At 37.0% G+C, this 15,074-nt stretch overlaps 2 protein-coding genes across 2 annotated transcripts; both read left to right on the top strand.

Moving 5' to 3' along the window:
• Positions 1-97: 97 nt before the first annotated feature.
• On the top strand, positions 98-14,800 carry LOC139116150 (uncharacterized). Its single transcript, XM_070678696.1, has 5 exons — positions 98-255; positions 6,315-7,856; positions 9,034-9,161; positions 11,468-13,507; positions 13,708-14,800. Exons 2-4 carry the CDS (start codon positions 7,117-7,119, stop codon positions 11,518-11,520), a joined length of 921 nt encoding a protein of 306 aa, XP_070534797.1. The 5' UTR covers positions 98-255; positions 6,315-7,116; the 3' UTR covers positions 11,521-13,507; positions 13,708-14,800.
• LOC139116411 (uncharacterized) lies at positions 11,523-12,419 on the top strand. Its single transcript, XM_070679048.1, has one exon. The coding sequence runs from the start codon at positions 11,523-11,525 to the stop codon at positions 12,417-12,419; it is 897 nt and encodes a 298-aa protein (XP_070535149.1).
• Positions 14,801-15,074: the final 274 nt, after the last annotated feature.

Genomic DNA, 15,074 nt, shown 5'->3' with positions numbered 1-15,074 from the left:
ACACGCACGGCGGTCAGCCGCAACAGGTACCATGGGTCATCTCTCTTATGCCTTCTGATTGGCTACTTGAAAGCACTTTGTCAACTTTTTGACCAGCAGTTGCTTCTGTACCATATAGGTAGAAAGGTGTTCACGAAAGGGCAAAGTTCAATGCCCTGCCCTACCATGAATGTCTTGACTGACTCAAAATGAAACATGCGGTAAGGTCATCCGAGCTGTACCGGCGAAGAAGATACTGTTGCCATTTTGCCAAAGGTGAGACGTAAAGTCCAAATAATGCTGAAAGCTACAGTTTACCAAAGTAATAACATTCAAGATTCTCCTCAGTGTGGTTACGTAAGGGACTGTCTATGGACATACAAAGTCTCATCAGTTTAATAGCCGTTTTACACTGCCACGTTCACAGTGCACGACCGTACCCGTTGATTTTCAATGTCTGTCGCGGAGTCATTGACATGATATATAGAAGTAGAAACGAGGTATACTATACTCGTTTCTACCTCCATTTAGTCCATGTTTTTTTTGAGTGTGCGTTGTTGTTTAATAGTTGTACCATGTGTACACGCCCTCAGGTACATAACTATAAGTATAACGCATTTTAGCCTAGGTCCATGATTATACCGTACCATAGACCTTTTTAGGATCTATGATTATGCCACAGGGACTGTGGTTATACCCTCCAAGCTTGCATCCTCCTTTGGAATTTCATCGTTTGTGTTTCACTTGATATATTCTGTACACCAACAGGAAATGTGAAGTGTAGGACATTTATGGGAAATAACAAGGAGGTCTGGGTGGTACCTCTATGAAATTTGCCACAGGCATTTTCTGTCATAGAGCTTTCACACAGTCACGAGTGATTGAAATCCTTGTGGAAATTATAACCGGTCATCTGGGACAGGTAACTTTTAAAAGGTACATGCCCAAGTAAAGTAGTACCTATCCTAATACAGTAGAAATACACTCCACAAAGCCCAAATCATCAGAAATTCCTACTTGCTCACCAAGTTAGTAAGATTGAAAATTCCCCCCAGCTGGCTGTTTCCTACTCAGACTCTGCTGTAGGCATGTAAGGGTGATTCAACATCTTGTGAATCTCAAAGAATTGAATTGAATTTTCAAGTTTTACCAGTAAAGATTTTATATGAAAATAGTTCCTTTAGGCCCCTTCATGCCTGGAAATCACTTTAATTGTAGACTTTCCTTGGAAGAAGTACATCATATACAACTTTTGGAGGGGTCTAGGGTTAGTATTAGTTTTAGGATTAGTACACTTAAAGGTGTTGTATATCCTACCCCCAAAAAAAAAAATGGGATGGGTTCGCCCTAAGGAATTCTTTCCGTTTTATATTTACTGCCCGACTTTAAAGGGCGTTTGTCGTCTTGCTGCGCGTGCATACCTAGTTTGTTGATAAACATAAATTTTTGTAAACATTAGCCTTCTTAACTTCCATCGGAGTGAGATCGAAGCCTTCCCTCAATTTGTAAATGCCTCTATAAGACTCAAGATCATGCGACAGTAAAATATTAAGATCAGAAACGAACTTTAGTGATGCATTTCTATTTATAAACTCATGTAAAGCTATGGACATTGAGATAATTATACACTCAACACATTATATCGCCGAGTTTACTGCACGAAGTTACAGTGAACAAATGGGGTTTTGATCGCGCGTGGTCACGTTGGTTGTACACAATGCTATGTACATTATAGCAATAAAACATCAATAAAATGATCAACATACAACAAGCAGAATGCCTCACACAAAAATTACACACAATGATCGGAAAGCAAGAGCAGGACACGGGAGATGCTTGCTTGATAAGGTTGAACAGTCATCACGTTGACCATAGACACTGCGTTGATGTACACGGATATAAGAGAATACAGCCCCACATCGTACTGGCCCCACGACAGACTTGACTCACAGCCCATTGTTGATCACAATTGCTAACTTATAGTTATACGTGGCAAGAAATTGTCAAATTACAGGAAAAATAGACAAAACGAGCAGCATTTGGCAGGAAAGTCGCACGGCTACACAGGGATGTGTCGAGAGCTCATGACAGTGATCGAATGGCCTAGTATAGGCCTACCGCTGCTACGCAAACTTTACCTCCGGAATGTTGGACAGGTCTGAATCCTCGTTCAAATGAGATAACCCAACAAAAAGACCTATGAAAGGTCCTTTGCTTGACTTGACACCTGTACTCAGAATTAACAGTTGTATTACACCATGGGGGCAAACTTCGTAGTGGAGTCGGATTCTTCACAGCCGAACGGGGTGCCATATACCCTGTTTTCTCGACACCCATGACGTTCACGCAGACCATGGAACAGATTCTCCTTGCTCAGCTGCTGCAGCGCAGGTATTGCTCGCTTGAATTATTGTCGACTGGACTCCTGTTGGGCCCCTGGAAATAAAGCTCTCATCTTTGCCAGCGATGTCGTGGACTAGAGCCCGGTCATTTGTGTGTTGGCATATTACTGTAACACGCGTACTGTAAGTGTTCTCAAGTATGCTCGAGTGATAAGAGTAGCCGAGCCCAATTCAAGAAAATCATGATCAAATGTGATCTCAATACAATGTGTAAGTCCTGTCAATATTCAGCAGATATTTAACTCAGATTAATTGACCTGTCATTGTGTGTTACCTTTGGTAAGAGGGAATGCTTGTGACAGACTGGCCGCCGTTTTAACAAGTGGTCATATCTCAACCATTGTTATCAACCCGTGACTTAATGTGGCGGCCTTGGATATGTTTACAACAAGGGGGACCCCCTCACAAGCATGCGCAGCGCGATGACCGCCGCCCTTTAAGATAAGCTCATTTTAATACGCAGCAGATCAACAAGCAATGCATATACTTGTATGTTTGATGATATCAAGCTGAGAAATTGTATTCACTATTTACTGTTACACAGTGTGTCTCAATGTTGGTTTTTCAATTCGTTGTTGTAACGGTATTATATGTGTGATTTTCAAGGGGGATAGATTTCACGGATTGCTACAGCCATACAGTCAGTCAGTGTTTTGAAGAATGTCTTTACTGCTTCACTCTAGTTTTCAATTACAAATGTCCAACATTATGTGTGATAGGTTTGTACCATAATTCCAGCTCAATTAAATTCCTGTACAAAAATACAGATGCCACACCATTTAACGAATAGCATTCATTAGGCTTAAATTTTTAAAGGCCTGTGCTGGCATCAGATATCAGATTGTCTCGCAGGGAAATCTATTTATTAGATTACAATTTCAATGGAAAAACAAAAGGCTATAACACTCCTTATCCTCTTATAGACTAAAACAAACTTGATCCCGGGGACCAAGTCCCTGGCCTTTAAGCTTGGTGAGGAGAGGGATGAGAAGTGGGCCCAATATCCTCCAGTTTAGCCAGATTGACACCTTTAATAGTGCAGCATCTGAAGGATTTTTACACCCTTAGTTTATTGTCATTCATTATTGCCATCTCTTGTGTGTGTTCAGCCCCACCCTTTCTTTTATACAAGAGAACGTCTATGCATGGACATAAACAACGAGACATCCATGGTCTGTGCAACCTCTAAATTGTTCAACTATGCAGATTATCAAAGCTGACTGTATGGTATGTGTTCATCGCTCAGGTATCTTTTTTGATCATATAAGCACTGAAATACCTAATGTGGTGATAGTTTCCTTTTGTTTATACATATACCAATTTAAGGAACTTGAAAAACAGAGTTGTTGATATTGGATAATTTCCACCGCCATAGCACTGTGGTTCAGTGCATGTTGTATTTTGATGATGTCACTAGTGACCTTGAAAAGAATTCTAGACGAAAAAGGTGAACAGTAATATCACGTTTGTTCATTTGCATATGTTTATTGTGTTGCCTTACGTGTATCTTTCATTGTGGATCTCGTTGATTAGAGTAAGGCAATGTACTGTAGACAGACAGATAGATATGTAGATCATCAGATAGGGAGAGTGTACTGTGAACGGTTTACAATGATTTTTAACTCATATTTGGTATGGGTATATTATACCAAAGAGAGTTTATATGCTAGGTCGGTGGCGTCTGTATGTCTGTATGTTTAAGTGAATACAGCAAGAGATAACACAGGTTACTGCACAAGTAGCTTACATGTTTGTGGTGACGTGCAGCCCATGGTTACCAGTTGATTACAACATTCAACATTTAGTCTCTATTAAAATAGCACAAACAGTTTCATGAAAATGCCAGAAAATCTTGACAATGTTCATATTATTTATACAGTACAATGTGGTTTATATACTCAAACTCATAACTTTACAATGTTCTTGTGATGTGAACTGTGGCAGTAATTACTGAGATGATGGTGATCATCAGAACACACATGCTAACGCATGCTTATTTCTAGAAATATCAGTGAACAAATATCAGGCCAAACTAAGTAATTCTCTATTTTACATCCACCCAAATTTTTGAAAAGTATGCGATTAAAAAGCACACACACTAAATTTAACACAAAATCAATCAGACTTTATTGCACAGTTTTCTCATACAACACTCTCATTGAGTGTAAGCAATGCTTCTAAAAGGTACCATGTTACATCAGGGTGGTAATGTGACTGCTCTGAGAAAGTATACAGATTATGTCAATGATGTAAAATTCTGCAAGATAAGGCAGTAGTTTATGTAAAAAACTCCAAAAACCTATTCAGACTCGGATGCAAACAAGACTTTACTTTCTGTGGTCTGTGGATATTAACATTGGAATATAACTTGGAATGTTATTTGAGTTTCTCGGACTTATCACAATCACAATTGTAATTACTCTTACAATGAGAAATCAAAATATCCACAATCTCTTTGGAAATATAAAAGCCACTTTTTCCCTGGCAGAAATATAAATTGGAAAGTTTTCTTTGGTAGAGTGCCTGCCAAACCAATTTCATTGTCACTGAATGAGCTTTCTCTTTGACTCAAGAAATGTTTACATGATACAAGTATTTGTGTAGGGTTGATTCAAGGAAATCACAAAAATTCCTCAATGACTCAAAGAATACATAGAGGGCTCACTATAATTAGCTTCCATCAGCCCGTATGAATAAATATAGCTACAGAGCAAAAGGGCAGGGGTCTTAGTAGTGCTGTACAGTAGTACTCAGGGCATAAAAATATATGGTTTCTGTTAACATGCTCTCAGGGTAGGGTAGGGTAGGTCAGTCTGGAACTTTGTCTTCTTTTAATTTTCATTTGGGTGTGACCAGTAAAAAAAAAAAAGCAAAGTTTGACCAAATCATGCTTGATTTAAATTGGAAATGCTAGAAAATTATGGTCAGAGGGTTTCAGTAGGTCGGATTATTGGAAACACATTTTTTATTCGGCCTGTGCGCCTGTGAGTAGTCGTGACCTTTTATATTTGCATTTAGCTGTATTAAGTAATAGCTTATCCACTGAGCGTTTTCATTCAGAAAACAAAGGATCATACAGCAAATTGAAGGAGAGTTAAACTAGAGTTTACATCACAGCTGTGACAGAATTCTGGTCCATCCCTTTGTCTGATTGATGATGTATTTTATTTGAGTAATTTGATATTTATTCAAAAATATCCTGATGTACTCATATCCTTTTATGGTGAAATACTGATTAAACAAAGCATCTTTCAGAGCAGGAAAACGTTTTGTTTATTTGTTTGTTGGTTATCTTTTCCTATATTTGTAACTTCAACAACTTTGTACCTTTATTTTTAATGGGTGTAGTTTATATATACACCAGCCCCACTAAAAATAGTCTCCTTTTGTTTCTTACTGGCAGACATGTCAAACAAAAAGGAGACAGTAGGTCAAAGAAGTCAAATTGTAATAGAGAACAGACGTACTTATGTTGAATGTTGTATAGCTTGCCCATTGCCTGTTCACACATGTTTATACTTGTAAGTTACAGCTGTTACAGTTATTGTACATTATTTTCTCTTTTCAGTGTAAAGTTTTTTGAATATAAATGTCATCTTTTTTTATTTACTAATACAAACCATAACGTATATGTAGCATGGGGAACTGAAAACCTTGAATGGCTTTGTTTTATGCTTCAGGACTCACTTTGACTGTATATGCTGTGTGTTAATTAAAGGTATACTGTCACCTGTTCCAATTTTTCTACAGTTACCATGGAAGTAGAAAATCTAACCAATCACAGATTTTAAGCGGGTGGCTGCTTTTTAAAAACAGCGCCCTCGCATGGGCATTTTGAATACCAAGGAACGCACCTTTGACCATATATGGGCATATTTAGATTACAGGTGACTATATACCTTTAAGTGTTGTTTATTCTTGTCTTCTTTTCAGGATTGATATACATGTAAGGCTTTCCATGCTGTGAAATTGAGGCAAGCTTTGGGGATGACAGCTCATGTTCTGTGATGCATTAGAAGCCAACATGGTTCATGACCCGTGGTGAAGCACATGTGCACACGTGGACAGCTGGTGGGGATATTTGAAGTGGAAAACAGCTTGCACTGATTGTTTGGATAATTAAGCTGCACTTTGTTCACCACACCATTGTGCTTTATATGATTTTTCCGTCATTGTGGCAGTGAGTACATGCTGATATGGGACGGTGCAGTATGATATGGCTATGGAAGGAGTGGCCTTGCAGAACATTGAAGTTAACCTCACACAGTGTATGGGTACATTGCTGTTAACTGCACTGAAATTTCCGTAACACTTGCTGAATCACTCTGCCGTGTAAAAGACAACATTGCTGAATAGTTGATGACCAGTCACACAAGCTAAGGACCATTGTTGGAAATTGAATTTGGTTCCTATGTGTTCCCTGTAAGAATCTGACTTCATCGATTTATGATCCGTTGTAATTGCAGTCTCTATGGTAACACCGATGCAATGTCTTGCACACCTTGTTTGTTCTGAAGTTCTGCATGTTATATTGTGCTGAAACGGGAAGACAAAAACTGAAACAGTTTCAGTAATTGTGTACATTACATACAGTGACAGAGTGTTTAAAATTGTCTCTTGAACTTGCTATAAAATTGGTTTATTCCCAGCATCATCAAAAATTCACTGCCAAATTCTGTATTTTTGTGCCAAGATCATTTGAGTATATAATTTGCCAAATTTCCAAATTTCCACAATGGCAGACAGTACCCACTACAAGGAAACTCTTGACCAGTTTCAGCGCTGGGCCAGCAAGCAGACAAAATTGCATCTGACTAATGGGTCAGAGACAAGCATTCTGACTGGAGAGCTGCCGTCTCACGCAGGTTACAAGGAACCAACCATTGCACAACTGACCCTGTTTCTGTTATGGCTTACTGCAATTATTCTCTGGCTATTGCGTGTGCCGTTCAGAAAGACACAGGGAACAAAAGGAGAGGAACAGGATGTCGAAGCGCAGACAAACGGTCCTGTGAGAATAAATCATGACAAGTCAACAAATTCATTGGAAATTTCCAAGGAAGGAAAAGAGACCTCTGTGAATGGGCCGGTTCTGGAAAAGATTGAAAAAGCAATAATTAATGCCGAAAAGGAAAACGTGGAAATGGAGCAGGAAAATATACCTGCAAAAAACTTGACAGAAAAAGATGAAAGTAAACCAGAGAAAAAAGCTGAAGACAGTAAGAATAAGAATGCCAGCAAAGAGAGAGCAGCATTTACGTCTTTTAAACCACCACCTAGCTTTGATCAGTTTCTGTACTATCTCATCATCTTTGGTGGTATCATGTTCTACTTCTATCTGTGTGACTATCAGCACATATTCCGGGCAGGAGAGCGGATCTATTCCAGGGATCTCTTTCTATTCCTGCTATTAATTCTGTGCCTGGTGACTACTGGGTTCACCATCCAGACGACTGCTGACAAACTGATCAACAGGTAAGCGTTGTGATAGAATTTTACACCCGAGTGATTCGTTTCAAATTAAATGTAAACTTACAATGTTATTTGTAAGTCAAACTGTTTGCCTTCGCTACTATTCATTGTCATCATTTCCACATAAAAGCCAATGGAACAAAAACAGTGAAGGAGAAATTTGTTTTAAATTTTTTTTTCATCACTGAAGTCTAGCAGTAAATTATGATTACTTTTCATGACTAAAAAATGTAAAACATATTACAACGCATAAAAGTTTACAGTCTACATGTAGCTGTATTTCTTCATTGCTTTTTGTTCAAAAGTGTAGTTAAAAATATATCAAAAATACATAAAATATCAGCTTTTACAATATGACTGGGTTGTTATAAACAGGCAGCTTGTCAAATAAATTTGTCCACAATTGAACATTATCATAATCATAATAACTATGGTCTATATGACGTGATATCTGACAGTGCAATAAATCTCTCCACATCCATTGTGTTGAAAACTGATCACCCTGTTTTACTCTGTGGAGGTCCATGGCAGAGGTGTACCAATATTTGACAGTGACACTACTTTTGTAAAGTCCTATTTATTATTATATTATCATGCCCTGCCCGTTGCATTTTGATTGGTCGAGCTGAACCATGTGACTGACCACAATTTAACAGTAATGGATTGTTTACATGTCCGTGAATATGAATAATAAGATTAACAACTCAAAGTATCCTAACTTTACAGCTGAAATGTATATCATAATCAATCACAAAATAAAATGGAGCACTTGTGGGCCAAGTTGAGATACTTTTTTTCTGAAAACATCTCCGGATTTGCCAAATTTTTACAGTATAGGAAAGCCAAAATTAATGGGCTCGGCAAGCCTTGCCCGTTAATTTTTTGCTTTCCTCTTGCCCTTGCCCATAAATAAACATTTATGGTCAGCGCATCACCCGTTATTTCTATAATGATGTGCAGGCTTGCAATACAGAGAATGCATAATTTTTAGGACAGACCTTACTGGTTAACAAACTTGAAAACCTCATGAAAAATTCGTTGTAGCTTTTACATGAAGTATTTTGAAGGACTCAAGTTCAAGCACAAAAATCTGTGGACAAAGATTTCAGAAGTCCTAAATACACTAAACTGTTGATATCAAGACTTTTGCAGTACTTTATTCATGTATTTGTTTCCATAGAGACCAAACTGAAGAGTGGCGTGGTTGGATGCAAGTTATGTTTGTTTGGTATCACTATTTTGCTGCCAAGGAAACCTATAATTACATCCGCATTTTCATCGCCTGTTATGTATGGATGACTGGTTTTGGTAAGTGGTATTGTCTGTGCGTTGATTTCTCAGATTATGAAACTGAATCAGAGCATATGTGCCCCTGTAATTCACCAGTTCAGTTTTAGTTTATACTGTGAAGGAAACACTTGTGCACTGGCCATGTTGTTTCTGACTGCTTTGCTTTGATCACCAGTGACAAACCAGTACATACCGGTATGAATTTATCATAAAAATGTTAAAAGAATTGGAGTTACAATGTGTTTATAGAAATTATGCATCTTACTCAATAAAAAGTAAATTATTCTTCTTTGTGAACAGTGCTGCATCCATCGTCTAATATTAATTTTACATATGAAGTAATGTGGTTGGAAAATGTAAACTACCATATTTTGTTTGTGTTTTTGGGAAAACTGCAAAGTGAATGGTTGATGTTTTCCAGTCTTGTATCACAGTCCCTCCATCCCTCCATGTGATGGAGAGACTGTGCTACAGTAAATGCACAATTGTTACGCTTTTGAGCCAATTATCATACCAGTGCTTCTGCCTAAAACGCTATAGAGGAATTTGAGAGTCAAGTGCAACATATTCAGCTGTTGATTGATTCTCACTTTAAACAGCAAACAGAATCAAAGCAAAGATAACACAATGATCGTCCAGTGAAATTGTATGTTTGAATTCTGTAGCCGGATCATTTTACCCTGTGTGCACAGAGAATACTATGGAATGGAAATGTAATCCTATAGACATCTTTATTCAGTTTTATTATATGAGCTGTAACAGATGTGCATGTATTCAGTTTGAGATCTAAGGCTGATGTTGGTAACCTACTCTGGTTGTTACAAACCCTTGAATGGTTATGATGCTACATAAAAATGTTTTTAGCGTTGATGACCTTAAATAAAGATAGTAATACCAAAACTGAATACAATGATTCAAAATAATTTGAAGATTGCCATCAGTGTTGTAAAATGAAATTTTGAGGATGTATTGCACTGCACCTGCATTGTCAGTGGTAACTTTGTAGCAAATAATATTGAAGTTAAAGAAGCATATTGCTGTTATCATAATGAAAGGAGAATTTAACTTTACGATGGATTTAAGTCAGTTCACAAATTCCTCTGGAGGGGGATTCCGACTGGGGGGATTTGAAAATATCAAGGTTTGTTTTTTTTTTCTTTTTTTTGGGGGGGGGGGGTATTTGAAGGGATTTGGAGACTTATTGGGGGTTACTCAAAACAAAACTGTCTCTGATTGATATGAAATATGTGTTGGGTTGTTTCTGAAATAAAATGTAAATTGTATAAATTGTAAAAAAAACCACATTCTGTATTTTGTATATATTGTTAAAGACACATACACAAACATACAGGTACTTTCTCACACCCATAGGCATCAACCCAGATCACATGGAACTGCTCCAGCCTCTTTGTTCTGTGTGTCAACAGAAACATTAATTTTTTTTTATAGAGCCGTACAAAGATTACAGTGAGTCGCTTGTTCCAATGCACAATATTTAGGATTTATGAAACAGCCCATTCACAACTTTTGCAGCATTCTCAAGCAGATTCCCCCCCACCCCACCCCACGAGGTGTTTGTGATTGCAGCCTGAATTCAATCCAAAACAAAACCTTGTAACATGATGGTGTGCATTAATTAAAAAAGTCTAGGCATGTTGAACAGCTGGTGTCATGTTGCATGGTTTTCAGACAGCTCATTTGTAGCTACTATAGACTATAGAACTTTATAGACGCTTTCAGGATGGGTATCCGTCTGGTGTCTGTATGTGTGCATGTATGTATGTCTGTATATCCATTTGTGAGAATGTCCGACCACTCAGATATTTTGAGAACGGCAGCACTTACAGACTTTATATTTGATGTAGATGCAGTGTAAGATAATGGTGAACGGTCTTTTTTTTTGTTTTTATGAATTTGTTGAAAATATCCATATTAGCAAAAAAATTTTTGGTAAAAAATCTTCTTCTTAATAACTGCTGGTCAGCAGACAGCTTTGATATTATGTGTGCAGCTTCCTGAGGATGACTTTATTCAGATTTGTTCAAATTGTAATGAAATATGCAAGTGTGTGTTTTTAAAATCTGCTGGAATTCATTCCTTTGAAAGTGACTTCCTGCTTTCACCACCATTTTCCTTTTATAAAATAATGAGGACAACAAAATATAATGATTTTAAACTCTTTAGAAAACTGATTCAGTCAAGTCAGCATTCTCTGCGTATAGAAATTCCACTGTCAGTGGTATCAGTTAAGTTTCATCTGATAAACATTCTATTCAACATTACGGCATGTAATTTTGACAAATCTCAAAATCTGTTTCTTTCAGGTAATTTCTCATTCTTCTGGATTAGGAAGGACTTCACTTCTGGAGGATGTTGAAGATGTTATGGAGGCTGAATTTCTTGGTCATCGTTGTTGCCACGGTGACCAACAATGAGTACATGCTGTATTACATATGTGCCATGCATACTTACTGGTTTTTCTCTGTGTATGCCTTTATGCGTATTCTGAACTCATGGAACACAGATCCCAAGAAGATAGCTATCAAGTTTGCAGCCTATTTCATTATTAATTTAATCATTTTTGACATCCCAGGAGTTGGCAAGGTTGTGTTCTGGCCGTTCATGTTTATTTTGTCCTACAAGGGATCTTCACATGAATGGCTATTCAGAGCTGGGCTTGACCATTATGCTACCATAATTGGTATGCTGTGTGCGTACAACTATCCACGTTATGAGAAATTCATGAAGTGGCTTGAGAGAAAAGAAGACCCAAATCACTATAAACTTGGCCTTGTCATCAAATTTATAATAGGAATTGTTTTCTCTATTGTTGTTTTCATTTGGCATTGGTCGATAATGTGGAAAGACAAATACAGCTATAACAGAGTTCATCCGTACACCTCTTTCATTCCAATACTAGCTTTCCTGTACTTCCGTAACCTCTTCCCTATCCTACGCTCACACTACGTCGGCCTCTTAGCCTGGCTTGGTAAGATCACCCTAGAAACTTACATATCACAGTTACATGTATACATGCAGAGTGGTGCAAAAGAGTTGATAGTTTACATCCCAGGGTACCCTTTGATGAACTTTGCCCTGGCCACTGCCATCTACCTCTTCATAGCACACCGCCTGTTCCACTTAACCACAGAATTCAGTGCCTATTTACTACCGCAGGATATGAAGAAAGTAGGAATGAATTTTGTGATTGCTCTTCTACTGTTTAGCTTCTATGCACTTCTCAGCCTCTGTCTCCGACAACTTAGAATTGTATAATGTATTGCCTATTTTAGCCTTCAATGCACACTGTAGTTTTTAAGTTTCCTTGTGATTGCTGATGCTAACCATAACCAAGTTTTATTTTGGCCTTGTGATTTGTAAGTTTGTTTGGCCGGACTGACTTTTTAGTGCAAGACTTTTTAGGTTATAAGAATTGTAACAAATGTGTAAGTATAGTCAGAGAATTCTAAAGAAAAAAATGCCAATTCTTTATTGTGATTACTTTAATTTGAATTTTACTGTCAAGCATTAATGACTATAAAAAGAATGTAATAGGTTGATAATTGTGTTTTTTTTTCTTTGAAAAGATATAATGAGCTATAAACACAGGATAATATACTCTTCAAGAGACTATCTTTCCAGTTTTTTTCTCGGGTCAGGTGCTTGCTAATACAGATATTTGGAATTCAAACAATTTAAAAATATTTAGTTTTTCTTCTTGCGGATGACATTTTATTGTCTATTCTTGATGAGAAAATATTGAAACATTTGGATGATGTATCCATGGAGTCTGTATTTGTTTCGGGTTCTGTAATGTCATATATATACTGTACAAGTATTAATGATGCTTTATAGCCTTTGCTAGTGACCGTGAAATAACTTAATTCATTGAGAAAAGAATGCTCTTCTTCAGTATTGGGTCACCAATTGGTGAAAATTGAAATGAATTCCATAGATGGTTCAAAATATAAGATCCCTGTAAATGAATGTTTTGTTCTGCACCCAGGTGGCAATGCTATCGTCAGTCTCTTTCTGTGTAGCCTGGTAAATGTGTTTGGAAATTGTGTTATGTAAAACTCAAAAAGTACTGTGGTGTTTAAGGTAGTAAAATCTTTACTCAAACCTTTCTCAAGGAAACTTTAAACCATTTTCTTTCTAAATAAAAAGTGAAGGTCAGGTTTCACTGTGCGCTTTTGGTGCTGGAGAAACAAATTACTTAACATTTACAGATATTGAAATTCAAAATGGGTGCCATCCTTGTGTTGACTCTGTGGGGAAAGCTTAAATTTTTCGTTTTTCATCAAAAAAAAGCAAAAACAGTGAAAACATTTACTTGATGATCGTCAAAATGATTGCACACAATGGTTCTACTCCGGAATAAAAAGGACGCGATGCGTACGCCGTTCTACATACTCAGTACGCCCAAATAATCACGTGATGCCGGTACAAACAAACCCACATGTGTACTGAACGCGTATGGAAATACATGTACGTCTGTGCGCGTTTTGCGCACATGGCTTTGTTTGTACCGTGGTAGATTCGAATTCCGGGTTTGGCCTATTAGTAGACCAGAAAAGTATAATTGTAAAAATATCTAAACCCAAGGCACCTCCTACTTAAATACATTATTTGTTACATAGATCGGTATAATTATTTCATAGACTGGCTAAAATTAATTGGTTTGATCTTTAATATTTATGAAGCCATTGATGAATGTCAATAACTAGGCAAAGCATTCTGGGTAATGGGCAACAAGCATGCATTTTTAGTTGATCAGTCTGACATGCTGTCAGTGCATATAGTAGTATTTCAATACAGATGTAAGTGAATGAAATTACAAAGTTGGTTTACAACAGTAGATTGTGTTGTGCTCATTTGAAAGACATGATACACTTCAAACTGTAATTATGTATCGTTATAAACAGGTGAGTACTGGTGCATTGCATCTATCTACACTCCTTTGTTAACTTGGCAATAAATTGTGTAACTGTTTTTATTTCTGACATAATATACTATATTTACCCAAGAATGTATTATGCTTTATTTCTGTTTGGGACTTATTTTGACTTTAGAAATGAGGTACAGATATTGTATCTGCATATTATTATTGACAAAATTTTAGACAGTTCTTTATCTTAAGTCAGCAGATGATGATTTACCAGAGTATGAAATCAGGGAGCATTTCTGAGCATTTCATTTTCCAGTGATTTCTCTAATGAATAAATCACATATCAAGATTGGAAAGAAAATATTGTTGTATAGATTTTCTGAGACTGACAGTATGAGTGGTGAGTGAATGGTCTTTTCAAGAACCAGTATTTCTTCAATCATTGTTGCATGTACATATCATCAGAAGAAAACACCGCTGGTGATGTGTTGTACAAATGTATTTAATTTTGGATGATCATGAATTACACACTGAGAAAAATTGTAATATGGTAATAGTTGTGGCTGATTTTGTGTTATTTTCACCTTTTCACCCCTAATTCCCTGTAAACAGGTCCACACTCAGCATCGCTAATTATGGGTTTGGGCCAAACCATGCCGGTGAAAGGTGATTAAAAACTGGCAAAAGTGGAAGATGCTTTTAGAGTAATAATTTAATTGTGACTGGTGTTTTAATCAAGTTCCATTATAAGTTATTGCATTGAATTCTCAACCATGTGTCATTTACGTTCACCGAATTGATAGATGTTTCCAAATGTAAAGCAAAAGTTCACAAATAATTGTTTCAAACTAATCAGAATCATCCTCATTACTATCTGCAATGTAAGTGAGCGGTGTTCATAATATTCTCAATATTAGATCTTTAAAGACGGATTCTCGTAAGTAATTAAGAGAAAATTTCAAGTAAAAAGCACAACTTTAAAACCCTCATCACATTACTGACTTGCTGAGTGTAATTGATATTCATGTAATCCTGCCGTTTGA

This window comes from Ptychodera flava, chromosome 17 (assembly GCF_041260155.1).
Source record: "Ptychodera flava strain L36383 chromosome 17, AS_Pfla_20210202, whole genome shotgun sequence".
Lineage (NCBI taxonomy): Eukaryota > Metazoa > Hemichordata > Enteropneusta > Ptychoderidae > Ptychodera > Ptychodera flava.
Note: the sequence above shows the minus strand (reverse complement) of the source record. Positions and strands in the feature narration are given on the sequence as shown.